The sequence below is a fragment of the Cebidichthys violaceus genome, unplaced genomic scaffold, assembly GCF_023349555.1.
Source record: "Cebidichthys violaceus isolate CVI_PGR_0920_01 unplaced genomic scaffold, fCebVio1.0.p SCAF_7, whole genome shotgun sequence".
NCBI classification, from domain to species: Eukaryota; Metazoa; Chordata; class Actinopteri; order Perciformes; family Stichaeidae; genus Cebidichthys; species Cebidichthys violaceus.
The window spans coordinates 15,013,595-15,029,013 of record NW_027176927.1 but is presented as its reverse complement, the minus strand read 5'-3'; the positions used below and the strand labels follow the sequence as shown (position 1 = coordinate 15,029,013).

Sequence of the window (15,419 nt, the reverse complement as noted above, 5' to 3'; positions counted from 1 at the left end):
GAGAGTTTGGATGCCAATGTGCAGCCTGTGACGTCTTTCGCACATTGAGTCTCGGCTGCCTCTGTACGGAGGTGCTGTCAGATGGAAAAACCAGGCTCATACGGGATTCAGACTACCAACTCCCAGTCCAGGCTGGCTACCAGAGTGTGCAACACCCATATGTGAAAGGAAGAGTCCTGCCATGAGCGTGGGAGCTGGATAGCAGCACATAGGAGCGAAGAGTCTTGGCAGTCACTGTGTGTCCATCACACTTCAGTCTGTAGAGTTTAAATCTTTCCTCTGGCAAGACAATTAACATTTCCCCGCAGTGCTATCTGCACTGTATGGCTAAGGCACACAGATGAAGGTGTGTTTTTGGTCAAATGCCCAAGTGTGTGTGTGTGTGTGTGTGTGTGTGTGTGTGTCTCTGTGTCTATGTCTGAGCTACTCACTGAGGTAACCTTGGGACTCTTTCTGCATAGTGGTGATGGGACAGTCCTTGTGTGTGAGAAGAAGCTGCTTGAGTTGGGTCACCTCGTTCTTTAGCATGGTCACTTCATTCTGAAAACACAGAAGCATTTTAAGTCTATTATTAAACTTTTATTTCCAGACACATGAGTCCATATAACTAAAAAAAAAAAAAAAATACAACAACAACAACAAAAAAACAATACAATACACCAAAGTTAGTCGTGGTTAAAAAACATAGACATTTGTTCCAATGTTTCCAAAAACAAGAAGAATACCTTGTGTCACTCTGTGTTGGGTCAATTAAGGCCTTTCTGATTACATTTTCTGAGTTATTCAATCAACTTTTAAATTTGTAGATACAATTCCTCAACACAGCATGGAAGGTGGGAACATTACGAGTCACAAACATATTACTCGCACTTGTCCATCTTGGAAGCTTGAGCAAGATTCTAAAAGCATCATTAATGCCACATCGAGGGAATCAACAATTTAAGCAGGCTACGTTATTATCCTTAATCATTTGTATGGAAAACAAACAGTGTATAACTTCAGGGTTAATTTATAACTTGCATTCGGCTTAAGTCTCTCAATGAAAATTTTGAAGTTTGAAAGATGAGGGTATTTACCAGACAGGGATGGTCTAATAAAAGATTCAGTGGCATTATGGGAATTGCAGGATCTCTTTTTCGGAGCTCTGCAGCTGTGATTTTTACCAACTGACTGATTGTAAGTGTTTGACACTTACACATTCTCACACCAATCCAACTTATTGGCATCATCTCTGGTCCAAAACGGGACAACAAACGTTAAGTTCTTGCTAAGGAGCTGTGTCATAAATACATGCTGACTGTTTTCAACACCTGAAGTTCATAGTGTACCTGAAGCTGCATGTTGGTCTGAGTGAGCTCTTCTGCCTTCTTCTCTAATGAAACCACCCACACTTTTCTCTTCTGTCTGCATCTTGTTGCTGCCGCTCTGTTCCTTTCCAGAAACTTCCGCCGACGTTCATCCGGATCTTCGTCCACTACTCGTCTGCGCCGTCCACCGCTGGGTGGTGGAGACTGCAGTGTCTGCGTGGGATGCATCTGCTGGGTCGCAGGCGACATCTGAAACATGGGGAGAAAGGTATCAGCTCTCTGATGAGACCGTGTCTGTCTGTCTTTCACCATCTGACCAAACATGAAACCATTCTGACACACCTGGAAAACAGCCACCTGTCTGCTATCAATGCTCTTTCTTCCCTCAAAGCCTCTAAACAAGCATCTATACATTACCTCCTGCAGCTATTCCCAGTCTGGCAACTTCCCCAAAAACAACATCTGGTTGTGCCACGTGCCCTGTGAGCTGGGCTGTGGGCGTCAGGGTGACAGAGTGAGTGAGTGACTGGGCTGATTCACCAGCATGCCCACCTTGTTAAAGAGGTGTCAGGAGGCAGTTTTCCACCGCCCACTTCCACTCAGACTAACACCACCAGACACAGTCAAAAGACTCATTTCTAAAAACATACATACACTGACAGATCTTGACATATACTTGGCAAGGTCAAGCGTTTTCAGTCTTCAGATCATTACCATTTTTATGAGAACCATGGAAAATACAAGCTGCTTTAATGGCCTCTGTGCATACAGAGAGTGTTGTTTCAATGCCTTAATGATACATTTGGAACATACAGTGAATTGTATTTCTTGATGTTGGACTGTCCTTCATCCAAAATGTTTGGCACTGCAGACAATGCAAAGGACAACGTGTCTTACATAATGTTATTTTTTAAGCTGTGAGCAATATTTTCAAACTTTCAATTAGAATTAAACCAAATGTATTCACGGCTAAGATGTTCCAGGACTATTAGCCAAGGCCGTCTGGTCATCATCAGGACCAGCATTTATAAAACTTCTTCAGCACCTGGAGAATGTTGGGGCCACATAATTACAGCTTGGCAGTGCAGAATGGCATGGTGCTTAGTTTTCAAAAGACAGTACTGAGTATCCATTATAATGGCTACTTTATAGCCTTTTCTTGACCCTTTCTCTTCATGGCAGGCGTCCGATACTGACCTGAAGCTGACCAACCTCAAAAGAAAAAAATACCTTTGAGATGGTTGCCAAGAAACTACCACTTGTCAGGGAAAATGTGTTCATCCATTGATTTACAGTGAATTTTAAGCTTAATTTCAGCTATACTGTACTAAATCACTAAGAGAAAACTGCTGGAAGGGTTCGTAAAGTGCTACCTTGTTTTTAGTCATGATACAGATATATGATATACAGTGGCTTCTAGCAACATGAGAGGTATTAATGTGCAGTGTAGTAAATGTGTTATTGAACTTGTGGCTCTGCCTTTGGGTTGTCTAAAAGCTTCGGCTCTCCCGGGAATGTGCTTCGCTTACATGTGAAGCAGAGTGCATTGGAGGGTGCGGTGACGTCTGGTGTGGGTGCCCGGGATGGAGGTGGGGATTGTGGGAGTTGTGATGGGGGTTGTGTCCCTGCGGGTGGTGGTGTCCACCCTGGCCATGGCTCTGGCTGTGGTGGTGGTGACCGTGGTGCTGGTAAGCGTGGGGAGGGGCTTGCAGGTGCTGGTGCGGGTGTGAGTGCATGTGATGGTGGGCGCCTTGCTCCTGCCGTGATGACATCATCTCCATCATGTGGCCCATGGAGTTCATGTTGCCGTTGGCAATGGTACCCGGATGGTGTGAAAGTGCAGCCTTCAGCCTCTGAGTAGACAAAGTGGACACCAAACACAATGTTTAACATCATTTTCTGATAAAAAATATCTTTTTAAAGTTGGTACATGCTCTCATCAGTGTGCTGATTATCAACAGTTACAGAGCAGGTTCATGAGCTGACTAGGAGATGATGAATAGCTCCATAAATCCATATGTCAAGAGAACAAATCAAAGCCACTTAGGCTGTCCTCTGTCTCTCCTTCAGTCTTGTCATTCTCCCGCTTTACCTTCCGTGATTGCCATCCCACTAGTCCCACCTTTTCATATTTCTAATAGCCTCTCCCTTCTCTATGCATGTGTGTGTCAGGATGTCTGCCTGTGAGATGAGCTTGCTGGCAAGGTGTGAGCGTCTGACTGCTCCCTTGCTGCTGACCCAGAAGGAGGTTTGTTGCTTTAACCGTGTGGTCTACTTAGCCATGACTGGACCAGTGTGTCTGAGCAGCCTGGGAGAGAGAGGAGAGAGAGAGGCACTCTAAAGGTACGCTTGTGTTCCCAGTGTTTACTGAATGCACCTCTCCTTCAGAGTCTGTTTTTCTGGGCATCACATAAAGACAACCGCAAGACCAGAATTTTTATTTAACCCAAATATACAAGTGCCAAAGTATGTCATCAGGCTTCATCTGTTGTGCACAAACCTAGACAAGTAAAAAAAACCTCCATGTCTGAGTCATTTCATGACTTTTTAACCGCTTCAGGAATAACCGTTTGAGAGAGTGTTGAGACAGTTGAAGTTTGATCAATGCCAAGTGCACTGCTGGCGTGATAGATTATTTAATAAACCTAAATAAATGCTTACGTCCATTCTTGTATCCTGTCTACAATTAGTCCATTTGTCACTTTTAGCAAAATGTTAGCAACAAAACTGAAAACAAAGGCATTCGTTTAAAGGCTACTGTTGTGAATTCCACAAAGTTTTCTATTCTCTTTCCCAGTGCTCTCTTTCCTCTCTCGTCTCCCTTCCCCCTTCTCCCAGCTGCTGTCAGTGAGTCCATGCTGTGTCCAGGGCTCCATATCTTTTAACAACCTTCACATTCATGATTCCCATAGGGAATGGCATCCAGCTGGTGTGGATCACAACGCTAAGACACGACCAGAGCACAACATCAGCCCTCCACTCCTCTCTCACACTGTTCATGAGTGGAAAGCTTTTTACCAGTAGGGAGGAGACACAGTCAAATAAATCACTTTAGAAGTGAGGCAGCCATAAAAGTGCATACCCTCCTGGTTTGTATTATATTTACATATTGCATATATGTGTTTGTGAAGGGATTTATTTAGCAGTCTAGTTGTCTTTACTTGGCTTTCCATGCACATATTGTGTGTTATAACAGCACATGAAACCAGCACAGTTAAAGTGAGACCTTGCCAAGCCTGTTTTTTGAGTATAGTTTCTGCTTGTCAAACCAAGGGATGCCTGACATAGCAAAACAACATCACATCATCATGATAAGGATTTCATCTGTTGCCCCTCATTATTAATGTTATTCAAAATGTTCCCTTTTAATGTTTAAATACATCTGATTGCACCCCTAACCCTTCACAACAGCCTCAGCAGCACAACTCTCAGGGGCCACAACTCTCCTTCTTTGCGACGGGTGAGACAGGGGTTAAAATACCACAGAGTGTACACCAACACACAGCGGGGGGTCACAAGCCTGCAGCTGTCTCCACAGCATCACAGTCATACTGAGACTCGCCGAGGGTAACAAGTGGCAGTGAGTCTGTCTTAGTGTAATACATTATTTCTATCAACAGCATGAGTTACGTTTTTGTAGTGGATTTCTTTCAGTATAAACATGCAGAAATAACAGCTAGTTGACATGCAACTTAAACAGAAAATGGATATAAACAAGCTTACAGATATCAATCAGAGTCACCAGTGTCGACAAGGACATCTTCCATGTATCACAGGATGAATTCTGAAGCTGACAGCCCACACTAAACAACTTCCCTTCAGCCTTCAGCCTGTCAGTCAGCACCAGAGAGGTGAGGCCCTCCCCTCTTGTGAAAGAAAAAAAAACAAAAAGAGTTTGACAATCTCCTGCCACTTAGTCACAGAGCAGGCAATCGCCTGAATGGACAGAAGCCAAAAGAATCTGCTGGCTGCCGGTCTACCTCTCTACTGTGTTTTTGAGGTAAAGTAGTTTGTGTGAAGGTAAGATGCTCATCCACAGCTGCCTGACTCTCTGTCAACCAGGCTCCAGGAGAAAAGGACAGAGAGGGTAAAAGGGAGGTGAAGGGGGGCAGTGAGAGAGAGAGACCAGGGGTGGGGGGAGATTAGATGGCTTCTAGTGTCTCCTCCCCACACACATCAACCCAAGAAAGCTAGTGCTCATTTATCAGTGTCTCTGAGAGCTGTCCAGCTGGCAGTGCAGCGCTATCTGTTTATTAATTGAATTAGCCTGCATCTGAAGAGGCCCAAGAGTGTCAGGGTACAGAGGCAGGTCAAAGAGCGGAGGGGCCACTCCAAAAGCTGGAGTGGGGATGGTCACAAGCCGGATTGAGACAAAACACAAAAACAAAAGGACCATGCATGATAAGAAATAAAGGAACGTTGCAAGAAAAGACAATAGATTACTTAAATGAATGGCATTACAGTAACACACTCAAAACGTAACAGTAGAGTTGAAAGAAGAAAAAACACGGTTCACGTGTTGTCAAAAGAGAAAGCCCTTACCGTGATGTAAACTTATTCCTGAGGCTATCTCTGCACAAGTGCCTGCTACTGCTCCATCTGGAGTTGAGACTCCAGCTCAGTTAAACCCACCTCTGCCAAAACTTAAGTCTTTGTATCCAGAACCACAGTGACGCAACTATGGGACGTTAGCAGAGCGATGATGAGCAGGCTGTGATTCTTAAACACCTTCATCAGCTCCCTAATGACTCTCTAACACATGGTTGCATTTCCCCAGACTGCACTAAGCACAAGAACTTAACCACCACGTTCATTTTACTCTAATAACACACACACACACACACACATATACATTTTTCTTGCAGCAACATAGCCGCTACAGAAAACAGTCATTAAATCAGCGCAGGTGTTAGCCTGTGGCGGCACAGGGCGCTCACAGATGGGATGGCACGCAGTCTGTCCCACCACTGTCTACCCTGCTGTTGTTGAGAATTGGGAAAACGACACAACACGAAGATGAGCAGTCCATGACACCATGAAGACATGTCAGCTTCTAGCAGGGTTAATCTATAAACTAGCAGTCTATGTAATCACATGCAGTTGACACATCATTTCATGCATTCTGTAAGTAGTAAGCCTATTGATTTTCCATTGTTAAAACACCATCCCTGGTTCAGCCATCTTTTGCCCAGAGGGGAGGTGTCTCCTCTTAGACCTTTGCCCCCTGACCTCTCCACTCCCTCTCTCCCTCTCCTTTTTTAGGCTTTTCTCATTTATGTGGTTTCAGGGACACCAGGTGATCACCCATTAATGATATTTATTAATGGCTGCTTCCTCTCTGACACAGGGGGCTTTGAGTGATGTCGCTGTGAGTGCTCTGGGCACATCCTGAGAACACACTCAGGTTGCTCCTTGCCAGATGACTTCATATCTATTAACCCTGGGAGGAGGAAGCAAGAGCACAGAGCAGGTACAAAGGGAGGAGACCACACCCGCCTCAGGATGGGTAAATCACACCCAGCGAGGTCAGGGTGAGCACTTTTATTCCCCTTAAAAGTGGAGCAGTGTACTATCAGGGGACCTGTGGACCTGTGGCGCCGTAGAGCAGATTTAACCAGTCTGTGGAGTCATTGTTTAAGTGCAAAAAGATCATAGTTTTAAATGGAGATCTTCCGCTTCACATTAAAGACTCCATGGAGAAAGCTTAAAGCTTCTGTCTGTCTCTGTCAACCTTTTCTTTTACACTAACAGCACAGTGATCATGTTCAAAAACACAATATTTCTAATGCATGGTATATCATAGCTGTAACATTCCTGGCAGTATTTTTTGTGGGCCAAGGCCCCCCTAATTCTCTAAGCCCAACATGGGTTCACCATATGCAGTTGAAAGCAGGAGTTTGGCTCTGCTGCTTTGCCAAGCACTCAGAGGATCTAATTCCATCCTCTTCATCTCCACCACCACCACTACCCACCCGTGCCTGTCTGAAAAACCCACCCTCTGTGCCCTAAAATTCCACGCCCCCATTAGTTCAATTTTATTAGATTTCCCTCTCGCCCAGAGAGGCAGTAACATGCCCCCCACCCCCTCGCCCTCTCCCTCTCTCTCTTTTTCTCTCACACACACCTCTTCCCTGTTCCTCCACCCCCTCTTCCTCTGCTTGCCAAGAGCTGGGGACTGTTAAACTGATTTCCTCGGGGAATGGAGAGGCAGACAGTCTGATGGGAGGGCTGTTATGTCGCCCCCTCTCTCCTCTCACGGGTTCTGGGCCAAGCTGATCAGAGCCGGGGCCGAACAAACCCTCTCTGTGGTTCCAGACACAGACTGGGAGATGGAGATAGTCCGGGTGTTCTGCCATGGCCCGACGCTCAGGGGAACCATGGCGGTACGGGCGCAGCAGGACACACACCCACTGAAAAGCATGCTCCAAACCATGCACTCATACTCTTGGCAGCTTCTCTCCACCCTGTCAAGTTAATGGATGGGCCTCTGACTCCAGTCTGTATATCCCCACTGTTCCCTCTCTTGTAAAGCCCTGCTCTAGTGCAGCCTACATGGTTATCACTACACCCACTGCCACAATCTTGAATACAGAGAATGCCTCAGAGCAAGCCAGACAGACAGAGCATGAATACAATATAAACCCACAACATATGTCTTAATTTGTAGCATCAAAAGCAACAAGCAAATTATGTGTCATCATGCTCATAAGAGTAACTTGAAATGAGATGACTTTGATCAAACATCAATTTAAGGAGGACAACTGACCTCAAATATTTGTGTATTTTAGCTGAAACAGGACCCTTAACTTCCCACTCATTATTTATATACATTATACATAGCATATCTAAGCTGTTTCAGTTAGACATTTGCATTGGAATCCCACTTTGTTAAGACACCCACAGGCATGAGATTCCAACATGTCAAAATGACAGAAAAGCAAAGAGAGGGAATATGAATCACCATGAAGAAAACAGGAGGTGGGTCTAATATGTAAGCATTAACTAGTTAGGAGATGAGGTAGTTAACTAACTGCTCAATATTGACTATTTTATCAGACTGAAAATCTCTGACGCAACAGACTTTTTTCCAATCTCCCCTCCAGTGTTTGGGAGGTCATTTTGGAATCGCTCACTGCTCAGGCTCCAGGGGGGCTCATGGTGGCTGGACCAGTCCAGTCTGGCCCGTGTGGTTATGGCAGCTGGTTTACCCAAGCTTGGCTCTACTGGAGCCCCGTCCCATTCACGGGCCCTGAACCATGACCAAATGGCCTTCACATACACCTCCCATCAGCACAGCTAAAACAACACGCAGTCATCCAAAGACAAACAGATGCGACACTCTGTGCCACAACTGCCACCCTTGTCACCCCCCCACCCACACACACACACACACACAGTCACACGACATGCAGAGGGTTAGGCATACACGCACACGTGTAACTACTCAGATATAAATGTACCAGTATATACAGTACTTAAAAGACCTCACTGTATTCTAGCTTTACGATGTCAACCTTTACATTACATTACGGTCATTTAGCAGACGCTTTTATCCAAAGCGACTTACAATTCAGTATCTATCTACACACCGTAGACGCAGCTACGGGAGCAAGTTTGGGGTTAAGTGTCTTGCTCAAGGACACATTGACATGAGACTAGTAGAGCAGGAGCCGGGGATCGAATCGCCAACCCTCTGATTGAAAGGCGGCCCTGCTCTCCACTTAGCCACGATCACCCCAACCTTGAACTTTCAGCTGTAAAAGTTTGTGCTTTTTACCAAATTTCAAATGACAGAATCTCATTACCTGCAGACGTTCCCTCTTTGTTCACATTTCAATACATGTTGAATGTAAATTTTAGGTGAATTTAGGCATTTTCACTTAAATCCCTTTCAGATCGGTGAGTGACGTCAGATACATTTTAAGCTGAATGGCTCAAAGCAGGTCATTTGACCTGGCCTCAAAACCCTGTTCCTGAACACTGATGTAAAAAATGCTATAAGGGTATGTGACACGATTTTCTACTATCATCTTGCAATAGAAGCATTGCAGCTTTTTAAAAAAAATAACAGTAGTAGACTAGACAATAACCGTGGCCTGTTAACTTTTGCCATCATAAATTCAGCTTTCAAGTCTCATAGTTAGGTAAATATGATCACAGAGTGTAGGTTGTTGCATTACGTTCTATTAAATATTGTGAAAAAATAAATCTTGATAGTCTTTAGCAAATATATCCAGAGTCTAATATTATTATTCAACTGTGGTTAAACCCATTGTTCATTATAACAACAATCCTGTTGGTGAATGACGCTAACAAAACCTGTCAAATGAGAGGCTGAAACACAGCAAGTCCGTTTACTTCTGATTTACTATTACTACAATATGTATGCGGTCCACTTGTCTCACTGGCAACACAGTGAGGCAGTGAGAGAGAGGCCCCTCTCTGGTCTGTGTCCAACACTGATAAACTGGCAGACACACATTGATCCAGCAGCTCCTCAGCCCTGCACTCTACGCTGCTGAAACCACTCGCCCTCCATAGCAATAAAAAGAAACATCACATGTTTATCAACTACAAAACTGACTTTGCATCCAAGTGCTGACATTGACCACTTTCTCTATGCAACACTACATCTCAGCGGATCTTGCAATGCGCTGCGTGTCCTGGTTTGACTGCTGTTTATCGCACACCCACATGTTTACTTAACTAACCACACATATGTACATAACAGCTGCATCAAATACCATCTTCCAACTCCAACTTTATGGTTTGTTTTAGCCCACTTGGTCCACAGATGTGTTTTGACTCCAAGGACAATGATTGCCAGAGAGGGTGCCAATGCACTGAAAGCAAGCCATTTGCATACACAATTGTGAGCATGCACACAATCATATACAGTACACATACACATAGTCTAGAGCTCAGTGAAGCAGCCTGCAGATTCAGCTGTGTTCTTAGCTCACCGTCCCTCTCTAATGACCTCATACCCTGACAATGCCACCATTCATACAGATGTTGCTTACAAAACCTGGAGTCAGACTCCTATTGTGTGCACTGCTCCTCCTCACAACAAGAAGTTTAGCCAGAGGTGCTCCCCTACGGTGGAAGGAAATGAATGGAACACGTAATTGGGTTGCCATGTACGCTGATAGTTTAACTGCTTACTTCATACTGAGCTAATTGCCCAATCAATCACTGTGTTGCAAAGTTAAAAACTGACAAATCATTTTTTCTTTGAATTTCTTAACAGTATATGTAACTTTGGAATTTTTCACTTGTTCGCTGTATAGGGCAACATTTGAACATTCAGCCCATTAACCTGTAACTATACTGAAACATAAGAACAGTAAGGGTTGTGTAAGTGAAATGTAAAAAGCTACATTAGCGTGCTAGAAACACTTTGATTATTGGTCCTCCTGTGTCCTATGAAATGTTTCTTTAAGAGACGCACTGTTTTTTTCCCTCCTCAAGTAAAAAGGAGTACATTTAGAGCATGCCAGGAATTATGTCATCCACCCATCTAGTGCCAGCTCGACAGCCAAGAGAGCTGCAGTGAAGGAACATATAGTATTGTTTACCTCATAAAAAACTCAGCACCTAGCCTGATGCTTAGTGACAAATTTATTGTCCTTAGTAACAATGTAAACAATAGATAATTGGGAGATAATAAAAAACACATTTTCAAACATCAGCCCCAAACTGTTTCAAAGCCCCTCTGTCTGAAATTAGCAGGCAAGCAGCATGTGTGGAAAGCATGGAGCTCATTTAAAAAGGGACACAAAAACAATGCAGAATTTGACCACAGACATGAGCTGAGTCCCATAGTGGGCACTCACAGATGTTATTTAGAACCAACTTAAAAAGGGCCTGTTTGGGTTTCCCTTGTTATAGATGACAAATGATAGTGAATGTCTTTCATCACACAAACAAAGGTATCAAACCATCTGAGCAAGGGATGTAGGTATTCAGGGAGAAAACAATGCACGTATGCACATGTGTGCTTATACTGCATGTCCACCAGCATGCATGTGTTATGTGCATGTGTGTACATCTCATTTGATGTTGTTTTTAAGTACCTGACTGTCAATGAAGGTCCAAGTATGTGACACCATGCAAAGGGGATGACACAGAGCTGGAGCAGTCAGTGAGTGGGTGTGTGTGTGTGTGTGTGTGTGTGTGTGTGTGTGTGTGTGTGTGTGTGTGTGTGTGTGTGTGTGTGTGTGTGTGTGTGTGACTGTTTGCGAGGCCCTGTGGAGAGCTGGCTCTGAGCGTTGACGTAATGCTTTGGCCGGCATGCTGTGGAACTTGGCCTCCTCTCTGCAGCGCTTCCTCTACGTTGTGAGGGTCAACTATCCCACAACCTCCAGCACACAACACACACCATTCTATTCCCCAGACCACAACAGAGCAGAACAGAACCACACCCGGCACCATGAGCACCCAGTCCTTCACAAGAAGAAGAAAAAAAACACGCACACTTGAACTAAAACTAATAAAACACTCCCAAACAACCAGCTAAAAGCAAAGAGGGGAAAACATACAAATCAGTTACTGCACCATCGGGCTTTGCTGTACCACTTAAATGATGGCACTTAAGGAGAAAATCAGAGATAGAAGGGAACAAAGATGGGCACTGATGCAGATAGAGTCTTTGGCCCAGAGAGCACAAACAGAGAGCTTAGAGCGAGATATGAGTCCCCAAGGGGCCACAGCAGTCCTTCGGCTCATTAACTATTTACACCAGAGACAGGCCTCCCTGCTGCTCTGGCCCACCACAAAATCAATTAGCCTTCATTAGCCGAAGCTCTGGGCCTGCTCTCTCTGGCAGGGGAGGGTTAATCCTGCTACAGAGGCCTCCAGTTACCACAAAATATTTAAAAAAATCACAATATGAGCAAACATGCATGCACACATACAGAGTAACAGAGGAAACAGAAGTCCTTTCATGTCACTTTGCAAAGAATTCTTCCAATTTCTCACCCTCACACACAGTTTAGTGTCTCAGAATATCAATACCATCTCTCGCCTTTCAACTCCCCTGCTCACTCTGCCTGTCTATCCATTTCCTTCATGTCTATCAAAGTCCCACTCAATCCCCTTCTCCGCTCGCACAATGTAAACGTTGAGCAGAAAGAGTGCATCCAGGTCTGTGCCTCAGGGGTGTGGGGTTACAGTGAGGAGATTTCCCATTGGCGGAAAGTCAACATGGTCGGGGTAATGCGATTAGAGCCGGATTGAGAACGTCGCAGGGGACACATGGGCCTGATCATGGCCCAGTTATCCGATAGCGAGGCCGTATTTATCGACCTGGCCCGAGCGCGGATATTACAGACATTAGAAACCCTGTCTATGCTTATGAAACCTACGCTGGAGATCGCACTCTGATAACACAATTAGTCTCTCACTTTCTGTCCACAATCATGGAATTCCATCAGTTGTGTTCAGACATCAGGGAGCAGAATCTCAATTGATCCACATTTGGTTGCTGTGCCTCGTGTCTGAATGGCCAACTAACCAGAAAGTTGCATGGTCGCGGGGCCTGTAGCCGTTTAGTGACTGCATATGTTTATGGGAGGACTAACAGAGTATTTACAATTCAATTACATAGATAGGAGGAGAAAAAAAGAGTAAGATCTGTCTGGATGATGGCCAAGGGAGAGATAAGCCTAATACACTAATATTGTGTTACCCCAGCGTGTTACCATAGGAACAGTTGAAGAGATTCAAAAGACTACAAAGACGATCAATCTTGAGAGAGCATGAGGAAGAGGGAGAATTAAATGCCCTGGGAATGCTCCCGCTCTACTCTATCAGAGCAATAACTCTTCTAATGACCTCTGCTACCTCCTCTTGCTCTCTCTATCTCTCTCTCTCTCTCTCTCTCTCTCTCTCTCTCTCTCTCTCTCTCTCTCTCTCTCTCTCTCTCTCTCTCCACAATATGTTTCTGTCCAGCAAATCAGCTATCAGTGAACCTTTCCAAACACAAAGAGCAGCCAATGCTTTTCATTATGGATTGTGATTTTTTTGGACATGCAGTCATGACACTTGCTCTTATTTCTATGGCGCCTTTTCCATTTGTTATTATTTTGAAAACACAGACTGGCTGGTGGTCACGTTGCTACAGGATTTATCAAGTCTTATCACCCCGAGTGTAACTGTTAGGTGTATACTGTCAGTCACTGGCATCAGTATTAGCAGTACTAACATGCAAAGCTGAACCGAGTGGAAGGTTTCTTTCTGTTAATTTTTTTCGTCAGTCGGTCTTCTGACTCTCACTCTTTCTGTCTCTCCTCCCTCAGCTACGTCTCATTCCCACTGCTCTAACTGCCTGCTTTGTGAAGGATGAGGTCATTTGATTTTTTCCCTGCTGTGTTAAACTAGTGCTAACAAGTTGCAGGACCTACAAAACATGTTCTGTACATTAAGATATACATCAGGCAGTCGGTGGGCAGCCCAGCCACAACCACATAAAGGGCCCTTTATTCCAGCCAGTCTCCAGCGCTGCACTGGCAGGTTCAGACACAGCTTTGATTACACACTAAATGATGAAATCCACACAGACCTAAGAGCACAGCTTTGCTGGCACAGCCCAGTGGAAAAGAAAGTTGCAACACATTGAGCTTGAGCGTGTGCACTTATGTACGTGTGTGTGTGAGTGTGTATGTATCCATGTTAATACATGCATATACTCACCAGTTTGGCTTCTGAGTGCATGGAGGGAATGTGAGCGGAAGAGCAGGAGCTGCTGTGGGTGGGTCCTTGCATACCCATCATATTGGAGCCCATTGACATTTGTCTCTCCATCTGAAGATTACAATAATAATAATTTTCAAACTTTCAAAAAAAATTATTCCCATATACCACAAAACTTTTTCTACAAGATGAATCATCAAAAAACAATTAATTTAGCTGTGATCTATGCTATTTTTATGTCTTACCAAGTTGCTCAAGATAACTATTTTAACAAAAGAAGTGTTTGAATATCAAGTGTGAAACTCATCCTGCAGCACAGTAGGCTAAGGGGGATGAGGTGAGAGAGCATGAGAGCCTGATTTCTCATGACAGGCTGCACTGTGCACAGCTCTGTGTGATGATAACTGGAGCTGAACCAAAACAGGAAGCCAGCACGGAGGGACTTAACACAGGAAGCCGGTGCAACAGGGGTATGTGTGTTTCTGATAATAGTGTGGTGGGTGTCAGTCAGACCAACATATCAAACCCTGGCCTCTCCTTGTACAGGACGTGTTAACAAGGTGAACGAGATGTGAGTAGGTGTGAGTTAGTTATATGAATGCATGTGAATCTGTCTTTGAGTGTGTGTGTGTGTGTGTGGTTACTGCCTGCCTCTTAGTGACCCTGGTCAGTGTGGCCATGTGTCACAGCTGAGACCTGAATGTGGGCAAATCAGCTGGTTAAGCTGACAGGGGTGAGAGGTCATCTGCGCAGGGCGATGATGTGAGCAGTGCTCACTGAGCAGTACATGCAGGAAAGAAGAAACCTTTGTGTGAGCGTCAGCATGCACACGTGTGTGAGCTGCTGTGGCCTCCCAGCTGCTGAACTCTGGGTGGTGTGCTGGTCTCTATGGGGAATGCCCCCCCCCCCTTGCCTGACCCCCGCTTCTCCCCCCTCGTCCACAGAGACTCAGGCCTAGAACCTGACACACAGCCTTAATTGCACTAAGTGTGTTTTGTGTAAAAATATCACCCAAACCTGCACCCCTTTCCTGAACCGTCAATCTTCCCCAAAATCGCTTAGCTCTTAATTTAATAAACATGGGAGTTTTTTTAGCCCATACCATAAACACAGGCTGTCTTGTGTTACAATGAGAACATATGTTGTATCATTAGAATCCTGATATGAGGAGCTTTCTCTGGGTTGTTATCATTTCTCGCTTCCCAAAGTCGGTCCTCTAAGTCTTTTTGGCTTAATTACAATAAAGTCCATATTCTAAACCCAGAGGTAGACTGCTTCCTTAAAAACTGTGCCAAATCATATTAATTGTGATGGAAAACATCCCAAACTAATGCGTAGTTTATGTTCAGTCTGAATTTACACTGTCGTCACATATGAGGCAGTGAGTGAATGTGCTCTGTGCGCTGTTGTTGTACTCAC

General features: G+C 44.6%; 1 protein-coding gene across 2 annotated transcripts in view; it reads right to left on the bottom strand.

The window, feature by feature from the left end:
* Positions 1–15,419, bottom strand: part of creb5b (cAMP responsive element binding protein 5b) — a 38,526-nt gene that overhangs the window by 3,391 nt on the left and 19,716 nt on the right. For both annotated transcript variants that reach the window (XM_068735371.1, XM_068735370.1), the window contains exons 7-10: positions 14,001–14,111; positions 2,837–3,160; positions 1,329–1,556; positions 432–540 (exon numbers count right to left, since the gene is read on the bottom strand). In XM_068735371.1, coding sequence (XP_068591472.1) covers positions 432–540; positions 1,329–1,556; positions 2,837–3,160; positions 14,001–14,111 — 772 coding nt within the window. The remainder of the gene's footprint in view (positions 1–431; positions 541–1,328; positions 1,557–2,836; positions 3,161–14,000; positions 14,112–15,419) is intronic.